The 19,165-nt window shown below is 53.5% G+C and overlaps 1 protein-coding gene across 2 annotated transcripts in view; it reads right to left on the bottom strand.

Annotated features, from left to right (window-relative positions):
• LOC144945478 (microtubule-actin cross-linking factor 1-like) overlaps window positions 1-19,165 on the bottom strand; it is a 327,032-nt gene that overhangs the window by 297,485 nt on the left and 10,382 nt on the right. For both annotated transcript variants that reach the window (XM_078873993.1, XM_078873994.1), the window contains one exon: window positions 6,068-6,368. In XM_078873993.1, coding sequence (XP_078730119.1) covers window positions 6,068-6,368 — 301 coding nt within the window. The remainder of the gene's footprint in view (window positions 1-6,067; window positions 6,369-19,165) is intronic.

Here is a 19,165-nt window from a genome sequence, read left to right as displayed (position 1 = left end):
AGTGCGAGGCTATGAATGTTTAATAATCCCAGGGAATTGAGGCTTCAGGGAGGGTGAGCATTGACCTAAATTGCCAATGAAGAGTTGAGTCATGAGTTTGAATTTGAATGGGGAGAGGGGACAGACAAAGATCCCCTGTGTAGCCTTCACAGACTGTTGAAGTAAGTGCTGTTAGCGTGCAACTATGAAGGCCAGCGTGATACACGAAGGAGTGGGTGGTCAGCACCACGCCCGGCCACCTTTGTCTCCCCGGTGGCGATATTTGACTACACAATGCACCCGGTACTCATGTGAGGTTGAGTCAACCTAGGGGAGGCCCAGGACCTGTTCAGATAATCGTCACTAGGCTTGGCCCTGAGCAGGAATTGAATAGGCGTCACGGTGGTGAGATGTTAACTACCTCGCCTGGTATACAGGAGGTCGTGAGTTCTATCCCGACCATGACGCCTGCTGTACATTTGGAGTTTGCGTGGTCTCTCTCTCTCCCCGTGGTGGCGTGGATTCTTCCCCGGGTCCTCCGGTTTTCCCCACCACATTGAGAAACAGGCGTTCAGAGTATTTGGCTGCTAGAAATGTCCACGTGATAAGCCACTTCGTTCGAGCTATCATTTGTCAAAGAGCTACAGAGCTCACTCGACCTTACCTGGTACAATAACTATAGAAGTAGTAGTAGTAACTTGGGTGGCTTAGCATAGCGCGCTCACCGCAACACTTCCACTCCCCAGACAGGGGGACTACAGGTCACGCACACACAAGCAAAGCCCTTTTGTCATTCCACTGCTGGATGAGAGCCCCCCCCCCACCCTTCCAATTAGACTGGCCACAGATAAATGAAGAAGTTACTTGGCCGAGGCTGCCAGTCGGCAAGCGTCGGCATCGGCACAATGAGCACACGGAACAAAAAAACACTCAGATGCGTCAACACCACCGTGGCCTTAACGATAAAATACAATAGTCGACGTTTCTTCAAAAAGGAACCTTGCTATGCCCGAAACGTCGCCTATTTCATATGTTTTGCTCCCGTTTAAGGGCACACACGCACACACACACAGAGACACACACACACAGAGACACACACACACAGAGAGTATTTGACGAACGTCGATGCGACGTTCACTTTGGGCGTGGCACTTTGGGAACAAAGCGAGAGGCGCGTGGCGCCACCTCGCGGCTTCAACGAATAACGGGGGAGGAGGGTGGGGGGAGGAGAGGAGGGGAGGTCGGAGGGTGGGGGAGGAGGGTGGGGGAGGAGGGGAGGGAAGAGCGGAGGGAAGAGCGGAGGGAAGAGCGGAGGGGAGGAGGGGAGGGAGGAGGGTGGGGGCGGAGGGGAGGAGGGGGGGGGCGGAGGGGAGGAGGGGAGGGCGGAGGTTGGGGACGGAGGGTGGGTGCAGAGTTTGGGACGGAGGCTGGAGACAGAGGGTGGGGGTGGAGGTGGGAGAGAGGCGGAGGGTGGCAGGGCTGAGGGTGGGGAGGGGGGTGAGCAGAGTGTGTGGGGGGGGGCATTGGGGGGGGGGGCGTCGTTGTGCCGTCGCCTGATTGTGATGATGATGAGGAGGAGGGATGCCACATTGACTCCGGATGATGATGATGACACCATCTAAATCAAACTGCATCTCATGACGCGATTCAAATGCGGAATCGCGTACATGTTGACGCGTGTAAAAAAGAAAAAAACAGCCATGCAGGATCTCCCCGTTTAGACTCGTGGCGTTCACGCGACGAGTCTTGTTTTAAAATGGAACGTGTTTCGCTATAACGCGCACCGCGCCCGCTACAACGCGAGTCTAGCGCGGGACATGCCTGGGGTACACCACCCCCTGGGGGAGCGCGAGATGCCCTTTCTGGGGGGGGGGGGGGGTGCGAGACATGGCCAGAGTTTATTTAGAAGGTAAATAATCTAAAACACAAATTAGGCACGGGCAAGTGGGTTACAACTTACTATGTTTCATCAAACCCCAAGTATTTAGTAGCATTTTATATTTTTTTTAATTGAGAACTCGAAATGGGTGCAAGGCTGCAGCGAAGGTGAAGAACCACTGGTTTAGAGTATTTGGCTTCTATAAATGTCCACGTGATAAGCCACTTCGTTGAGCTATCAAATGTGGCCAGGTCGCGTCTAAAAAAAGTGCTCAGTGGGCCTTACCTGCTGAAATAAAATATATGCATCTAATGTTTATATATAATTATTCACCCCCTGCACGGGAGATAGAGGAAGGGTCTCAGCTGTGAGACGCAGAAGACAAAGATCCCAGGAGGCACGCGAGAAAATTCACGACCCCACCAAACGTATCCTCAGGCTCCTTCCGGACTCTTTGAAAGGTCACGGCGGGGGTGGGGGGGGGGGTGTCAGGGATGGGACTATTCGGGGAAGCGTTGGCAGTCACCGTGGGTGCACGAGCGCCGATTAAGTACAAAACGTCACACCGCCCTGCGACAGAACAGACAGAGGAGAGTGACGCTGACGTTTCGGGCAGCGACCCCCGCCTCCTGAGCAGTGCGAGCAAACAAGACGAACACGAGCCGGAGAGAACACATGCGAAATAAGCGACAACATTGAGAAGGAACGATTCTTACGAGACGGACAATACAATTTGTTGGACCAATGCAAATATAACTAAACAATACAAATGACGGGACAATGATCAAAGCGAGACGGACAATACCCGTCGAGACAGAACAATGTCGGAGCGATCATTCAAACGAGGGGGATTGACGGCACAAACGGGGACGGGGGAAAAACAACCCCGGAAGCTTTACGCCACACAGATGGATTCAATAATCCATTTGCTTGTCCTGCCATCTCCTGGCCGAGCCGAACGAACCTGTGCGCCCCCCCCACTCCCTGCCCCGCCACGTCCGATTAGCAAGGTTGGCTACGTACGGTGCGAAAGAAGTTCACACTTAATTACTTTTTGTTTTACCAGGTAAGGCCCACTGAGCTATGTAGCTCTATTTCAGAAGCGACCTGGCCACAAATGATAGCTCAACTAAGCGGCTTGTCACGCGGAAATGTACAGCAGCGAAATACTCTGCTGGTTTGAGGCCTTGCCACGCTGTGTCGGCCATGAGAGCTAATTGACCAATACTTCACCAAGCTGGTCAGCCCGAGTCTAAATGAAACTCGTAACTAAACTATTTTTTATTTCAGCAGGTGACCCCCCCCCCCCCATGTTTGTTTGTTGCTGTTGCACCCGAGTCAAGAGCCGCATGGCTCACAGCGTTAAACCTAATACATGAAACTGAAATGAAAAACTGAAAACTGAAATGAGCTATGGAACTCGAAGCGGCCTGGCCATAAATGATAACTCAACGAAGTGGCCGATCATCACGTGGACATTTGGAGCAGCCATATGCTCTAAACGCGTGACGTTGATCCACGCGACCACGGGGAGAGAGAGACACGCAGACTCCAAATACACAGCAGGCGTCAGGGTCGGGATAGAACCCACGATCTGCTGTATACCAGGCGAGGTAGTTAACATCTCGCTACCGTGGCGCCCCCCATACATAACATGCACAGTGGCGCACCCCATTCACATGTACACAGTGCCCCCCACCAACCCCATTGCATTGTGGGGTGGCTGAGGTAGCAGTCGAGTTCAAGTGGAAGGGTTCATCGACACCCATACAGGGACCCCCCCTCCTTCTCCCACCTGGCTCCCCCCCATTGGTACCGCCCTGGCACAAGGGCACACGCGAGACGCCCTTCCTCTTCCCGCGAGCTGCTCCTCTTCCCCGTTTCCCCGTAGCCGTAATCAATACCCATTAGCAGCCGTGCGCCGGGCGGGGGAGGGGGGGGTGTAACGGTGGACGGGAGGAAGGGCCGCCCGAGCCCACGGCTGCCGAATCGCTGCGGAGTGACCGCGCCGCGCCGCGCTCCCAGCCCCCTGTCGCCCTGGAGATGCCACCGCAAATCCGCGTTAACAAGGGCACCGTGGCGGTGGTGGCGGCGGTGGTGGCGGTGATGGTGGTGGCGGTGGTGAAGACGACGGTCTTGGTAATAATGGTGCTGGTGGCGATTATACCGATGGGTGGTTGTGGGAGCGGTGATGGATGCAGTGGTGGTGGTGTTGATGATCGTGGTGGTGGTGGCGGCGGTGTTGATGATCGTGGTGGTTGGCGGTGTTGATGGTGGTGGTGATCTTGGCAGTGGTGGTGGTGTTGATGATCGTGGTGGTGGCGGTGGTGATGGTGGTGGTGATCTTGGCAGTGGTGGTGGTGTTGATGATCGTGGTGGTGGCGGTGGTGATGGTGGTGGTGATCTTGGCAGTGGTGGTGGTGGTGGTGGTGTTGATGATCGTGGTGGTGGCGGTGGTGATGGTGGTGGTGATCTTGGCAGTGGTGGTGGTGGTGGTGTTGATGATCGTGGTGGTGGTGTTGATGATCGTGGTGGTGGCGGTGGTGATGGTGGTGGTGATCTTGGCAGTGGTGGTGGTGGTGGTGTTGATGATCGTGGTGGTGGTGTTGATGATCGTGGTGGTGGTGTTGATGATCGTGGTGGTGGCGGTGGTGTTGATGATCGTGGTGGTGGTGATGGTGATCTTGGCAGTGACGGTGATGCTGCCGGTGGTAATAACACCATGGAAGGAACGCCCTTGCAAACGAAACGAGATGTTGACGCTCTCGGGATTTTTCCACGTGATAATATTGGAATGAATTGTGACGATGGCGGTGATGGCAATTGTCGCATTGTCGTTGCAATAGCCATGAGGACGATGATGATGATGACGATGGGGGTTGCTAACGATAATGATGACGATGGGGTTGCTAACGATGATGATGACGATGGGGTTGCTAACGATGATGATGATGACGATGGGGTTGCTAACGATGATGATGATGACGATGGGGTTGCTAACGATGATGATGATGATGACGATGGGGTTGCTAACGATGATGATGATGACGATGGGGTTGCTAACGATGATGATGACGATGGGGTTGCTAACGATGATGGGGTTGGTGGTAGGAATCATGATTGCGGCGAAGAGGAAGCTGTTGCCGTCGATGCTAACAAAGACGATGGCGACGGTGGCGACGATGGCGATGATAATTGACAATGATGGGTTGGTTACAGGATAAAATTGACTATGATGATATTGGCATTGACTATGCGAAGCCATTAACACCGTCAATGTCACCGATATTGATATTGTACAACCATTATCACCCGCTTCACCCTTACCCGTCGCCGGTTTAAATTCCGCTTAGAATTCAGGGTCCTCATCCTCCTCGCATTCATGGCCCTGTATGACCTCGTGCTACCCCACCCACCCCCCCCCCCCCGTATATTCTGGAGCTGCTGCTGCACCCCTACGATCCAACAGAACGCCGACGTCGGACTTGGATCTCTCGCCTCCGCCGCATCCCCAGAACGAAACTCAAGTCCCAGCGGTGGCGGCGGCGGCGGCCTCTGGGCCTTCGTTCCCGTGGTACCCCGACTGCGGGACTCTATGGGCCTTCACCCACGTGGCACCCGCACTGCGAGGCTCTCCGGTACAATCAGTGTGTGGGCGAACATCGGCGCCACATTTGCGGTGACCAGACGCACGAATACACAACGTGGAACGTGCCTCGCGAACACCGCGTCGACAGGAGGCATCGTGACCTCTCACTCCTTGCATTGTGGCCTTAGTAACCTGGGGGGGGGGGGTGGTGGAGGGAGGGGGGCACGGGCGCTGGGGAAGGGGTCGGGGGCACCAGGGGGTCAAAGGGCTAGATTGGAGGTGGGGGTGGGGGCATTGCTGGGGACTAATACATCAGGGATGTGACAACACAATCAGATGCTCAAGGGTGGAGAGTCACGTGGGACCACAGCACAACAACCTCCGCCATTCGCCACCAAGTGGCGGTGACGTCACCACGGCGCTTGTGCCAGCCTATGTGCCCTTTAAGGCCGCGTGAAGTGTCGAAGGCTCGCTGGCACGAGGTCACGGCGGGACAGACCCAGGTGCCCGTGGCTTGAGCGACCGAGACGACTGGCACAACCAACACCGCCACCGCCACTCGGCAATCTCACACCCCCCCCCTCCCACCCCCCCCGCACCATCCCGCGGCGTGCGCTCACCGGCGATGCGAAGCACGGCCCTCTCCGCCGGGTCGAGCACCGACTCGTGAGGTCGCCGCATCTTGGCTCGCTGGTGCCGCGGCAGGTTCCACGGCAGGGTGTCGCCCGCCTGCAGCCACTGCAGGGAGTCGGACTTCACGCTCAGCCGGTCGTCTTCGTCGTCCTCTTCCTCGTCGTCGTCGCCATCGTCGCCGTCGTCGTCCCGGTGGGAGCGCCGCGACCTCAGCCCCGCGTTGTCGTCGTCGGAGAAGAGGCCCAGGTCGGAGGAAGACATGGATCGCTGGAAGATGCGGCCGCTGACCTGCTCGCACGCGTACACAACAAATGGCAAAGATTCAACGAGGCCATTTCATATTGTTTTGGTCTTTCGGTAAAGTCACGTAGATAGGTAAAAAATAAAAACTATGAACTACGACGTTTCGATCGCAACACAAGTGACCGTCATCAGGGTTTTTTTCTCCCACCTGATGCCAGTTGCTTGTGTTGTGATCGAAACGTCGTAGTTTTTAGTTTAGTTTAAGATTTGTTTTACCTATCTATGTGACTTTACCGAAAGACCCAAAGAATGTGAATTCCTGCAGTCACGAAAGCTTTAAGTGAAGCCATTTAAACCATTTGATTTATTTAACCAGGTAAGGTCCACTGAGCGACCTGGCAACAAGTGATAGCCCATCATCATGATCACATGGAAATTACAGACAGCAGCCAAATACTCTAAACGCGTGGCGATGTTGATTCTAAATGTGGAGGGGAAAACCGGAGGACTCGGAGAAAAATCCGCACGACCACGGTGAGAGAGAGACACGCAAACTCCAAATTTCCAGCAGCAGGCATCAGGGTCGGGATCAACCACAACCTCCTGTATATCAGGCGAGGCAGTTAACATCTCACCACGCTGGTGCACCGCAGATTACCCATGTAGAACCTTCAACAGTGTTGGGGCAAGCACTGTTAGCGAGCAACACCTGTGAAGGCCGGCACGGGGTCACACGTGAGAGGGGTGCGTGGGTGGCCAACACCACGCTCACGGCCGCCTTTGTCTCCCCGGCGTGGCGACGTTCACACGCCAGTGCCAGGTGCTCATTCCAGGCCGAGTTGACCTAGGGGAGGCCCAGGACCGGTTCAGATAATCGTCACTGGGCTTGGCCCTGAGCAGGAATTGAATAGGCGCCACGGTGGTGAGATGTTAACTCCCTCGCCTGGTATACAGGAGGTCGTGAGTTCTATCCCGACCCACCCATCGGGCAGGTCACGTGGGATGGGGGTAAAGTGTGGGTTGCTCCCCATCCTCTTCCAAGACGCGGGGGCCAGCATGAACGAGCAGAGGCCAACATCGAAATGCCCCTCTGGGAGAGGGATCTCGAGAAAGCTCCCTCCTCTTGGGGGAGGCCCTTCAGCCAGCAGTGGAGCTAGTGAGCGAGGCACTTGCAGGTGCTGCGCCTTCACTTTTCAGCGATCTTCACGGTCAACTCATTGGCGCGCCACCTCGTGGTCAAAGTGCGCAGTTGTCAAGGCTGACAAAACCACGCAACACACACGCACGCGGGAATACTGCATACATACAAATACACAGAGACAAAGACCCGCCTTAGAGCCTTGTCAGACTGTTGGGCTACGTGCTGTTCGCGAGCACCTATGAAGGCCAGCACGGGACACAAAGGGGGCTTGTGGATGGCCAACACCACGCCCGGCCGCCTTTGTCTGCCGTGCGGCGATGTTTGCACACCGCACCAGGTACTCATTTGAGGCCGAGTCGACCTAGGGGGAGGCCCAGGACCGGTTCAGACAATCGTCACCGATGTTGGCCATGAGCGGGTATCGAACTCGGATCGCCAGCTTCCTAGCGCAAACGCGCTCTTCGTTCACGTTAGCGCTCCATACGTACATACACATACACAGATAAAGACCCGCCTCATAGCCTTGTCAGATTGCTGGGCCAAGTGCTGCTAGCGAGCACCTATGAAGGCCGGCACGGCACACGAAGGGGGTGGGGGGGTGACCAGCACCACGCCCGGCCGCCTTTGTCTCCCCAGTGCTGATGTTGACACACATACACAGGGATACGTATTCACTCCCACCCCTTATATTTTTAAATGACAAGTTGGGGTGCGTCTTATAATCAGGTGTTTGTGTGCGTGTGGGGAGCGGTGGTGTAGCGGTTAGCACGCTGCGCTATGAACCCGGTGACCCGAGTTCAATTGCCGCTCACGGCCAACACCGGCGACGATTTTCTGAACCGGTCCTGGGCCTCCCCTAGGTCGACTCAGCCTCAAATAAGCATATGGTGCGGTGTGTAAGCATCGCCACTGGGGATACAAAGGCGGTCGGGCGTGGTGCTGGTCACCCACCCCCTCTTATACCGTCCCAGCCTTCATAGGTGCTCGCTAACAGCACTTGCCCCTACAGTCTGTTAAGGCTACACGGGGGATCTTGGTTTCGTCTTGTTGCAATAGGAGACGTTCGGCTTCATTGACATTGGGCACACGTCTTGTGTGCGTCTTACTTTCCGGAGCGTCTTACAATCCGGCATCTGTTATGCGGGGGTCGAGGTGGGGGCCGGTGTCACACGCCAGTGATGCCCGGAGCATTGGAGGCTAGGGGGTTGATGGATCACGGTGAGAAGTGGGGGGAAACCTCTCATCCAAAACCAGTCGGTGCTGCTGATGGCGGTACAGCAGGCAGGACCCTCCCGTCAAAGAGTCTTGAGGCTCACCTGCAATCAGTGACTTATACATTCCCCACTCGTATCATGACTACCACCACTACTACTACCTCGTAATTATTACAACGAATTTCAACGCAGATCTGTGCGTGTGTGGGGAGCGGTGGCGCGGTGGTCGAGCACATGGCGATACGAATTCGAGAGCTCCACCCTGGGCCACGGCCAACGTAAGCACTGCCCAGCGTGGTGAAGCATGGTCACACACCCCCACACCCCTCGCCCCTCCCACCTCTTCCCCTGCCCCACGTCGACTGCCACGGCGTGCGGGGAGGCCTTCATCCAGCAGTGGATTGACAAAAGCGGCGTGCATTAGCAGCTCAACGAATGGAGCGCGTCGCAGAGTACTTCCACCCGGGTGAAGGGGGGCGGGAGATGGAGCGATGTAATCAGCTGCTGTTGCTACATCGTGACAGGTGGGGGCGGCTTCGGTGACGAGTCCTTCATCCAGCAGTGGATCGAGCGCGGCGGGCGACGACGATGAAGCCGACGCCGCATACGCCGAGTTAAACAGACAGCCTCCGACCGACCCATTGTTTACACGAGACACGACGCGGATGACGACGACGACGATGATGATGATGCCCATGATGATGATGCCAGTGATGATGATGCGCATTATGATGCCCATGATGATGATGATGATGCCCATGATGATGATGATGATGCCCATGATGATGATGCCCATGATGATGATGCCCATGATGATGATGATGCCCATGATGATGATGATGCCCATGATGATGATGATGCCCATGATGATGATGCCCATGATGATGATGCCCATGATGATGATGATGCCCATGATGATGATGATGCCCATGATGATGATGATGCCCATGATGATGATGACGCCCATGATGATGATGACGCCCATGATGATTATGATGCGCATGATGATGATGATGCCAGTGATGATGACGCGCATGATGATGAAGATCATGACGATGATCAAGTGTGGCGGCGGGGTTGCAAGCCATCGAAGGCGACATTCACTGCACAGGCGCCCATCACACCCCCCCCCCCAAAAAAGAGCAGATAAAGCAATATGGTACTCACTCGCGCCTTGGTTTTTGCTATAGGAGGGCGCGCGCCCAGACGTGCAGAGCACTGCTGGAAGGGGCAGCCACACGCGGCTTTGTCACGAGCCCGAGTGTACGATCGTCCTCCCTCCCTCCAGAGGGTTACTGCTGCGCACGTGTGAATATATATCGCTCTACGACACTCTTATCGAACAGGATACTTAGAGAGGTAACGGTATCGGGGTGATCGCTGTGGCACCCTCTCAGTGTGCCTGTGTGATTTCGTTATTTATTGGAGAGAGAGAGAGGGAGAGAGGGGAGGGGAAGAGATGGTGTGGCAATGTGTGTGGTGTTGTCGCAGCCTGCGCGCATGCGTGATTCGGGTAATGAGCGGGTTTAGCCTGGGGAGGCCTGATGGGGGGGTGGGTAGGATGTCGGGAGGGGAGGGAGAATGGATGGAGGGATGGGAGGATGGAGGGAGGGAGGAACAGGAGGGGAGGATGGAGGGAGGATGGAGGGAGGGGAGGATGGAGGAAGGGAGTGGATGATGGATGGCAAGAGAGAGGGAAGGGAGGATGGAAGACAAGGAGGGGAGGATGGAGGGAGGGAAGGATAAAAAAGAGAGAATGGACAGAGGGGGGGTGAAAGGAGGAGAGAGAAAGGAGAGGGGGGACAGAGAGGGGAGGAGGGGGGGCAGAGATGGGAGAAAGCGGGGGGGGGGGAGAGAGGGGTTTACATAAAGCAAAGCATTAAAAAAAAAAACAATAAAAACGAAATGATGAACGAAGCAAAGTGCCTACTACACCGAGCATCTTCTTGTTTCCTCTAATCGTAAAAAAGGAAGGAAGGAAGGGGAAAATGGATCGGAGGGGAGGATGGAGGGAGGGGAGAGTAGATGGGGCTTATGGAGGATTGACGTCTTGAGAGAAGATGGAGCGATGGATGGAGAGAGGGAGTGAGGAGATGGGGTGAAGGGGAGGATAGAGAGTTGGAGATACCGTGGTGGATGGAGTAGGATGGTGATGGCAGAGAGAAGTGTGGATGGAGGGTGGGGAGCGTGGTGGTGGTGGGGGGGCAGTGGAGTTCTAATTGTGTGAGAGGGATGGGGGTGGGGGGATGATATCGACACTAATCTGTGTTGACTTTTGAGAGTTCTCCCCTCGTGTGCAACGCTGCGATTATCCATCGATTAATATCGACCCCGGGAGCTTCCGACACGCGCATGTAACTGTGCGTGCAAGCATCGAAGCCGGCCACGCGGGCGTCAAACCGAGGAGATGGAGCGATGGAATCGGGCCCGGCTGGCTGGATCGTTACATTCGCAGGATCGTGAGTGATGCCGACGGCTTTGGGGAGGTCATCATCCAGCAGCGGATTGACGACTACGACGATTATTGCGATGCCTTGTGCGCGTGACGGGTTCGACACTTGACCGACTGCAGCCTCCACCACCACCACCACCACCACGAACCAACCACCACGTTTACAAACAACAACGGATTATAATCAACTCAATTCGAGAATATTCGGTGGACGGGCGAGACGTCGCGATTCGTCGCGGCGCAGTGGAAATCCGGAGGAAAGAAACCGCACAGAGACGGAGAGACGGAGCGACGAGAGAGCACAGATGGTCAGTTTGGGATGCAAAAGATTTGCAGTAAAGCGGAGCGAAAGTAAATCGCTAATCCCGCTCTGATCTCTTCGAGAATAGCACGCAAAGGGACATTTTCGCCAGGTTTCCGATTAGAATGGGGGGGGGAGGAGGGAGGGGAAATGCCTCCATGTGAATGTAATCATCATCATGAGTCGTGTTCTATCCACCGCTGAATAAAGCTCGACTACCCGCACAGTCCCCCTTCCGACGATGCCACCACGATCCATCCCACTCCTAGCGCACGAGCCGATCACGTTGCTCCATCTCCCCCCTCGTGGGGGGGGTGGGGGGATCAATCTTCTCAAATATCTCCCCTCTCCATCGGCTGCCGTTCTGTCACCGGTCTTGTCCAACGGAGCCATCGACGACAATTCCGGCCAGCACGTGTCCTGCTCCCCCCTCCCCCCCAGAGGTCGCAACCGGGTACCCGATACCCGACCCGATACCCGGCTACCCGTACAGGTACGGGTACCCGTTTGCGACCCTGGTGCGGCCGGGTACGGGTACGGGTAGGCCGTGAGTCACTGGTGAGTAACCGTTTGTCACTCATTTCCCAACGTCTTGTCTCTTCTCACAATTCAAGTTCCTAGAATCAACCCACCCGCGCCTGCAACATGGCTTCATCCCAGAGGTCGCAATCAGGTACCCGATACCCGTACCCTACCCGTACACGGCCGGGTACGGGTAGGGTACGGGTACGGGTACCCGTTTGCGACCCTGGTGCGGCCGGGTACGGGTAAGGAATCAAAACCCGTTTGCGACCTCTGCCCCCCCCCTCACCCCGAGCCCCGCCAACACGACATACTTGACCTGACCTGAGCACGTGCTCTGGTGCTGGCCACACCACACCCGCTCGCGTGCCGTGCCGGCCTTCATTGGGTGCTACTCGCTAGCAGCACTTGCCTCCAACGGTCTGTGAAGGCTACACGGGGGATCTTTGTCTTTGTGCCAAAAAAAGCACGTGGCCCCAATGTGCACCTAGCCTGGCACAATCGACGTTGTGACGTCATCGCCACTTGGTGGCACTTCAAGAAGACTGTCCTGTAATTGTTTTTAAAATTAGATTTGACCAATACCGTGGGTTTAATTATTATTATTACTGGGTTTTAGCATAATGCAAGCGCAGTTGTCATTATTGTCGCTATTACAGTATTTTACTGCATTTCTGTTGGATTCTATCTATATTTGTGAGTTTTATTTTATCATTGTAATTTTGTATGTACTGTATCGTGCAGCGATTTTGAGATATTTTGAAATCAGAATCCGAATATAAATGCATACTGGAGGAATCCGATGAGCTACGAACTCCTTTTTTTTTACAGACGTCCAATGCAATGGCCCTTTAAGATGTTTTAATATATTTTTGGTATTATTGATGATGTAGTTAGAATCGACACGAGTCTCCATCGCAGGGGTCGGCAGACCAGCATCTCCGAAGCTGCGTGAGGTTCTTTTAACGGCTGCTTCGTGACGTTGTTTTTATATTTTAAACGACCACCGCCTCTCGTATTCACACTGCATCGCGGCTCTTGAAATGTGGAGTTATTTTCTGTTGTTGTATCGAATTCGGAAAAAAATGCCTGTTTCGTGTTACTTTGATTGCCATATCGTGGGGTTGCCAGTTCACATCCCAGCTTGCAAGGGTTGACTCCGCCTATCATCCCTGCAAGGTCGTTACAATAGAGTACCAATTTGTGCGGAAGCCAACAGAGTGGTCGTGCCATGGACAGACTGCTTGCCCACCCTCCACCCCCTGCCCCCGCCATAGGAATGTGGAATATCCATCACTGGCTCTGCAGGGCTGGGAGCATCAGCTGAGCGCCATCTCCATGCTCACGGGGGCAGGAAATCGCTCCGACTCTGACTGTCTCTCTGCGGAGCCGTACCGCCTTTTATGACCGGGAGGAATGGCAAGTGCCCTTTGCAAGCCGACATAATAGAGACCTTGGTGACCGATACAATTCAAATGTGTGCACGGACTCTGGTGCGAACAACAATAACCATCCAAAGAGGGGTGTTGTGTGGTTAGATCGCGTAAATATACAAATGTGTCGTTAAACCGGCCAACTAGTAAGGTTCCACCTGAAGACGGAAGCTTGTGTTTCCTCCGAAACGTCGTGATTTTTATTTTATTTTTAGTTTACTTTCATTAATTTTAATTTTATTTTTTTTACCTATGTGACTTTACCGAAAAAACCTAAGAATAGTAAGGGTTGTCACGTAAACAGATCGTGGCCAATTCGTCACGAGTACAGCACTAACCGGTGCGTTGGAGAGCAAAGCCACAACATTTACGATCTGAGTACGACGTTTCGCTAGTAATTACAACTAGCTTCATCAGGCGGACAGCCAGACTTGTGGAGAAGTCCACCTGTTTCCTTCCTTAAAAAGAGGCGTAGATGTGATGCCGTCATTTGTGGAGCCCTTCTTGAGCGAATTCGGAATTTTAAAAAAATGCCTCTGCTTGTTATTTTGATTGCTGTCCTCATGGTTCAGTGTTGCCGGGATGATTCCTCAGCCTCTACACGGAGCCGTCTCTGGTTATGCACCACCGACCTTGCACTGTAACGGATGATGGAAGTCCTTCATGCACTCGAGGTGCGACACTTAAAAGTGCTCGACGCATCCATGCGTGCGTGATTTTTGGTAAATGTGTCTCTACTGAAAGAAAGAAAAAAAGCGCTACTTCACAACAGGACAACAAAAAGCAACCATTGCTGGCGCGCATTCTTGACAAGTACGCCGGCCTGTTGGCTACGTACGGTGCGAAAGAGGTTCAACGTGCGTGCAACGCTGGGTCAGCGTGAGCTTTACCGATGATCGGACGCACTCAAGGCGATGTGGCCGTGAGCATTCCATTTGCACATTTCGTCGTGTTCGCGTCGGCGACTTATGCCGGCGTTTGGCAGAGACGCAATCCACAGAACCGGAGGACCAAAACCAAATATAGCTGTGGACAGCCCCCCCCCCCCCCACATTGCTGCGCTGAAGAAGAGCGGCGGTAACGAGGATGGGGGGCAGTGGGTGCCTTATAAAGCTTTTATGGCTTTATTTTGTTGATTATCGAAACGTTTTTTGGTTTGGCCATGTTTGTTTGTTGTAGCACAGAGTTAGACTGATGGCTTTAATCTAAGTTGTCTTGTGGTTGTTGCTGTTTGACTTGCATCCCACTGGGATTTTTGCACGCAGTGTTGGTGTACGGTGCTTTTTCTGCAATATTTAGCTGTCTTTCTTGGATTTTCTGTTTGCACATAGTCACTTTAAGATGTTTTATTGTTCATGTTTTTGTTTTCTGTTTGTTGCGGTTGCACCCGATTAAAGAGCCGAATGGCTCACAGGGCTATACTTAATAAAACAGGACCCTGCGGGGTGGGCTGGTAGGAATAATACTAATACCGGTACAGGGATATCGACCGGGTATAGAGGAGTTAAAAAGAAAATGATTTGTGCATGGGGGGTGAGCGATGACGTCCACACCCCCCTCCCCACTGACTCGCGCGCCCACAGAGCAAGGATTGCAACAGGCGATGTCATTGGCTGCGCCGGATGCGACGGCCATCTTGTTTAGTTCATTTAGTTCACGGATCGCAGGGGGAGCGGGCGGCCATCTTGTCGGACAGACGGACAGTCGGACGGACGGACGGACGGACACATTAATCTATTGGTGGTCTGGTCCACTTCGTTCCTACCAGTATTAACTTGAACTTGAACTTACCCCCCCTCCCCGCAAGTGGCCAAAGCTACGAGTTGGGGCCCCCTTGAAAACCACCATGGGAGCCGACTCAAATATTGGGGGCCACCCCACCACAAACCGATTGCCGCACCCCCTGAGCTGATATTGACAACTTGCAGCTCAGCACACGGCAGATGCCTGCGCAGCGCGACTCACGACCTCCTCTTGATACCAAGATCCAGGATGGTCATCGTGTCTATGCGCCGCTTCTCGGTGGCAGCCCCAACAGTCTGGAACGATATCCCTCTGCACATTCGCAGCATCACCTCAATCGCCTCCTTCAAGAGACACTTGAAAACTCACCTCTACAAACCACGAGCTTTCGAGCGACTCTGAGCTTGGCTCCGCGCCTCTGAGTTGCGGCCACTACGTCTGCAAATTTGCGCGCGTTACAAATTGAACTATTATTATTATGATAATAACTTTAGTCACGACTGCGCCAGGCGTGGTGGCACGGGGGGTTGCCAAAGTCCTGCGATTCATAAGCAGGAGGTGGTGGATTGCACACAGAGAGAGAGAGAGAGAGACCCGAGCACACGAGGGGTGGGGCAGCATGCGACAGCGCAGTAGGGCAAGTAGGTCTCTGGCGAATGTTCGTGCTGAAATCGCCTCGAGCGTGTGCTGGGGCTCTCTCTGGGTGTTCCAGTCTCCTCCCGCGTGGAGACATTCGCCGGTAAAAAAATAAAAAAAATGGAACGTTGAGCCGACGTTGCCATGTTAGCTGGGCTGTCACCCACCTCACGTTGCAAATGTGGGATTGGGACAAACATCTCGACGTGGCAGCGCCCTCGTGGATTTGTTTTGAGAATCGCAGAAGATTTCCCAGATAAGTGACTCACATTACCACTTCCTGCTGTCGCATTATTGTCATTGTTTTTACTACCACTACTGCACAATAATAATTATAAGGAGGTGTAAGTAGATGCTGGTTTCTTTCCAGATTAAGCCAAACACTCGAAACATGGAATTGCCCAAACGTTGATTTTTGTTTTTTTTCTGGCTATGTGCGTGCAGGCTATGTATGGGTATTCATAATAAAGTTATTGGGTTAGATCGCGTTATTTATAAATGTGTCATAACCCTCCACAACCCGACACGGCCAATCGGCAAAAAAGTGTCACGTTGACAAAATACGAATTGCCCGATGATGCTGGATGCAATTACCAGCGAAACGTCGTACTCAAAAATTGTAAATGTTGTGGTTTCACTCTTCAGCACACTTGTGGGCTAAAGTAGTGAACTATTTGTCTTTTGTCAACGTGACACGTTTTTTACTGATTGGCCGTGTCGGGTGGTGGAGGGTTACGACACATTTATAAATAACGCGATCTAAACCAAAAACTTTTATTATGAATAATATTGGTCGCGCTACGAACCCAGATGCTCACCTGGTGCTGTCCGATCACAGCCAACACCAGGTGACGATCATCTGAACCGGTCTTGGGCCTCCCCTAGGTCCACTCAGCCTCGAATGAGTACCTGGTGCAGTGTGTAAATTTCGCTACTAAGAGAGACAAAGGCGGCCCTGGGTGTGGTGCTGTCCACCCACCCCCTCGTGCGCCATGCCGGCCTTCATAGGTGCTGCTCACTAACGGTCTGTTAAGGCTATCCTGGGGAAGGATTATGTGTGTGTGTACGTGTTTGTATGCGTGCATATTTATGTATGCGGGTGTATGGAGTGGTGGTGGGTGGGGTGGTGGGGGTGGTGGCTAACGTGCTAGTAAATGTGGGACGCAGCAGCAGCAGCCGCAGCAGCAGCCTCCTGCTCCTGCTGTCGAGGGGTAGGGTGCGGTTGCCCCGGCAACCGCGGAGGATAATGGACCCGTCCATGTTGAATGAATTGGCACAATTTCTCTGACCTCCATTGTTGCAGCCGCGTCCGTGTGTGTGTCTGTCTGTCTCTGTGTGTGTGTCAAGGCTATATGGGGGATCTTTGTCTTTGTAGTGGGGAGCGGTGGTGTAGCGGTTAGCGCGCCGCGCTACGAACCTGACGACCCGGGTTTGATTCCCGCTCACGGCCAACACCGGTGACGATTATCTAAACCAGTACTGGGCTTCCCCTAGGTCGACTCGGCCTCAAATGAGTACCTGGTGGCGGTGTGTAAACATCGCCACTGGGGAGACAAAGGCGGCCGGGCGTGGTTCTGGCCACCCACCCCCTCGTGTGCCGTGCCGGCCTTCATAGGTGCTTGCTAACAGCACTTGCCCTGACAGTCTGTTAAGGCTACACAGGGAACCTTTGTCTTTGTGTACATGTGTGAAAATACACAATCAACCCTCGCTGTCATATAATGTATAGACTACTGTAGTACACAGTGGGAGACACTGCGCATTCACAATTGTGCATTTTGTTATGCACACATATACAAAAAATCAGACAAGCAGTATATGAAGATGATTAAATCGCTTTACAGCATACGTACGCTGTTGGGGCAAGTGGTATTAGCGGACAGTTATTAAGACCCAAACATATCCACAACAAAGACACATACACACACACACACCTACATACATACACACTCACATTTCTAAACACAAATAAGCATTCTACTCACGCACACACATTATGCACACACACACACAAAGATCACCCGTATAGCCTATATGGCCAGCTGGAGCAAGAGCTGTTCGGGGCCACATATGGAGGCCTAAACAGCACACAAAGCTGGTCGCGTTACCACCAATTATCTGTACACCGCATCAAGTACCGTTTTAAGGCTGAGCCGACCCAGGTGACATTTCAGAACCGATGTTTGTCATATACCGTAACTGTCGTAGTGGACATCTGTGAGGTTGATAACTCAGCTATCGCGGGAGGAGATGGGGCGTATACTGTGGCGCCACTGTGGCGAGATGTTAACTACCTCGCCTGGTATGCAGGAGGTTTTTGGTTCGATTCCGACCCTGACGCCTGCTGTATATTTGGGGTCTGCGTGTTTTCTCTCTCTCCCCGTGGTCGCGTGGATTTTTCTCCGCGTCCTCCAGGTTTCCCCCACCACATTTAGAAACGTGCGTTTAGAGTATTTGACTGCTACAAATGTCCACGTGATGACAAGCCACTCCGTTGAGCTATCATTTGTGAGAGCCAGCTCGCTTGTGAAAAACGAGCTCTATAACTCAGTAGGGCTTACCTGGTAACATAAAAGTAAACAATTAAATTAAAATAAATTAAATCACAACGTTTCGGAGGCAACACAAGCTTCCGTCTTCAGGTGGATCAAGTGAAGAGAGCTCTAAGAGACACGAGACTATATATACAAGTTCAACATCAAAGTAGTTTACTGCAGCAAGCAATTGGCTTCCGTGTTCCTGGGTGGCACCAGGAAGGGGTTTGCACCAAGACCTGGTGCCGGGGTTGAACTTAGATGGCAGTGGGTTTAAACGCACAGCTTTGAGAACGGACGCGGGTGCCGACCATCGAGACGCACGTCCTCCGGGTTGTGGCATGGGATCAATAACAATTGAAATATCGTTTTTGCATTCGCCAGGTTTTCCTCGCTTTGTGCGGTCGTGGATGCGTTCCATGAAAAAAAGGGCGCACGAAACGAAATCGCGTCACCCAACCCACAACGCAAAGAACGAGTCAGCTCCCTGGCGAGTTGCCCGCACAGTACACACACAACGTTTCCCCACGTTCGACCGAATGGGCGCATACAGAGTGAACTAATACCGCATAATATCGCGAAATTTGGGTAGGAATACGTTAGCCGCATGTGCGGTGCGAAATCGCACGAACCGAAGCCGCACAACGCGTCATCTCTCGTACATTTGAAGGGCACCCCCAGTGGCAGCTGTCCATCCCTGGCGCGGGCACAAGGTGACTGAGCAGTGGCCTGCACGTGGACATTCGTCTGGCAGTGGTGGAGCGGCGGGGGTGGCGGCGATGATCTGCTACGTGTGATCCCAACCGAGTACTAACGTGCGACGACTTTTTTTTATGATCTGCCAACTTTGGAACCGTGACGCGACA

The sequence above is a fragment of the Lampetra fluviatilis genome, chromosome 2, assembly GCF_964198595.1.
Source record: "Lampetra fluviatilis chromosome 2, kcLamFluv1.1, whole genome shotgun sequence".
NCBI classification, from domain to species: domain Eukaryota; kingdom Metazoa; phylum Chordata; class Hyperoartia; order Petromyzontiformes; family Petromyzontidae; genus Lampetra; species Lampetra fluviatilis.
Note: the sequence above shows the minus strand (reverse complement) of the source record. Positions and strands in the feature narration are given on the sequence as shown.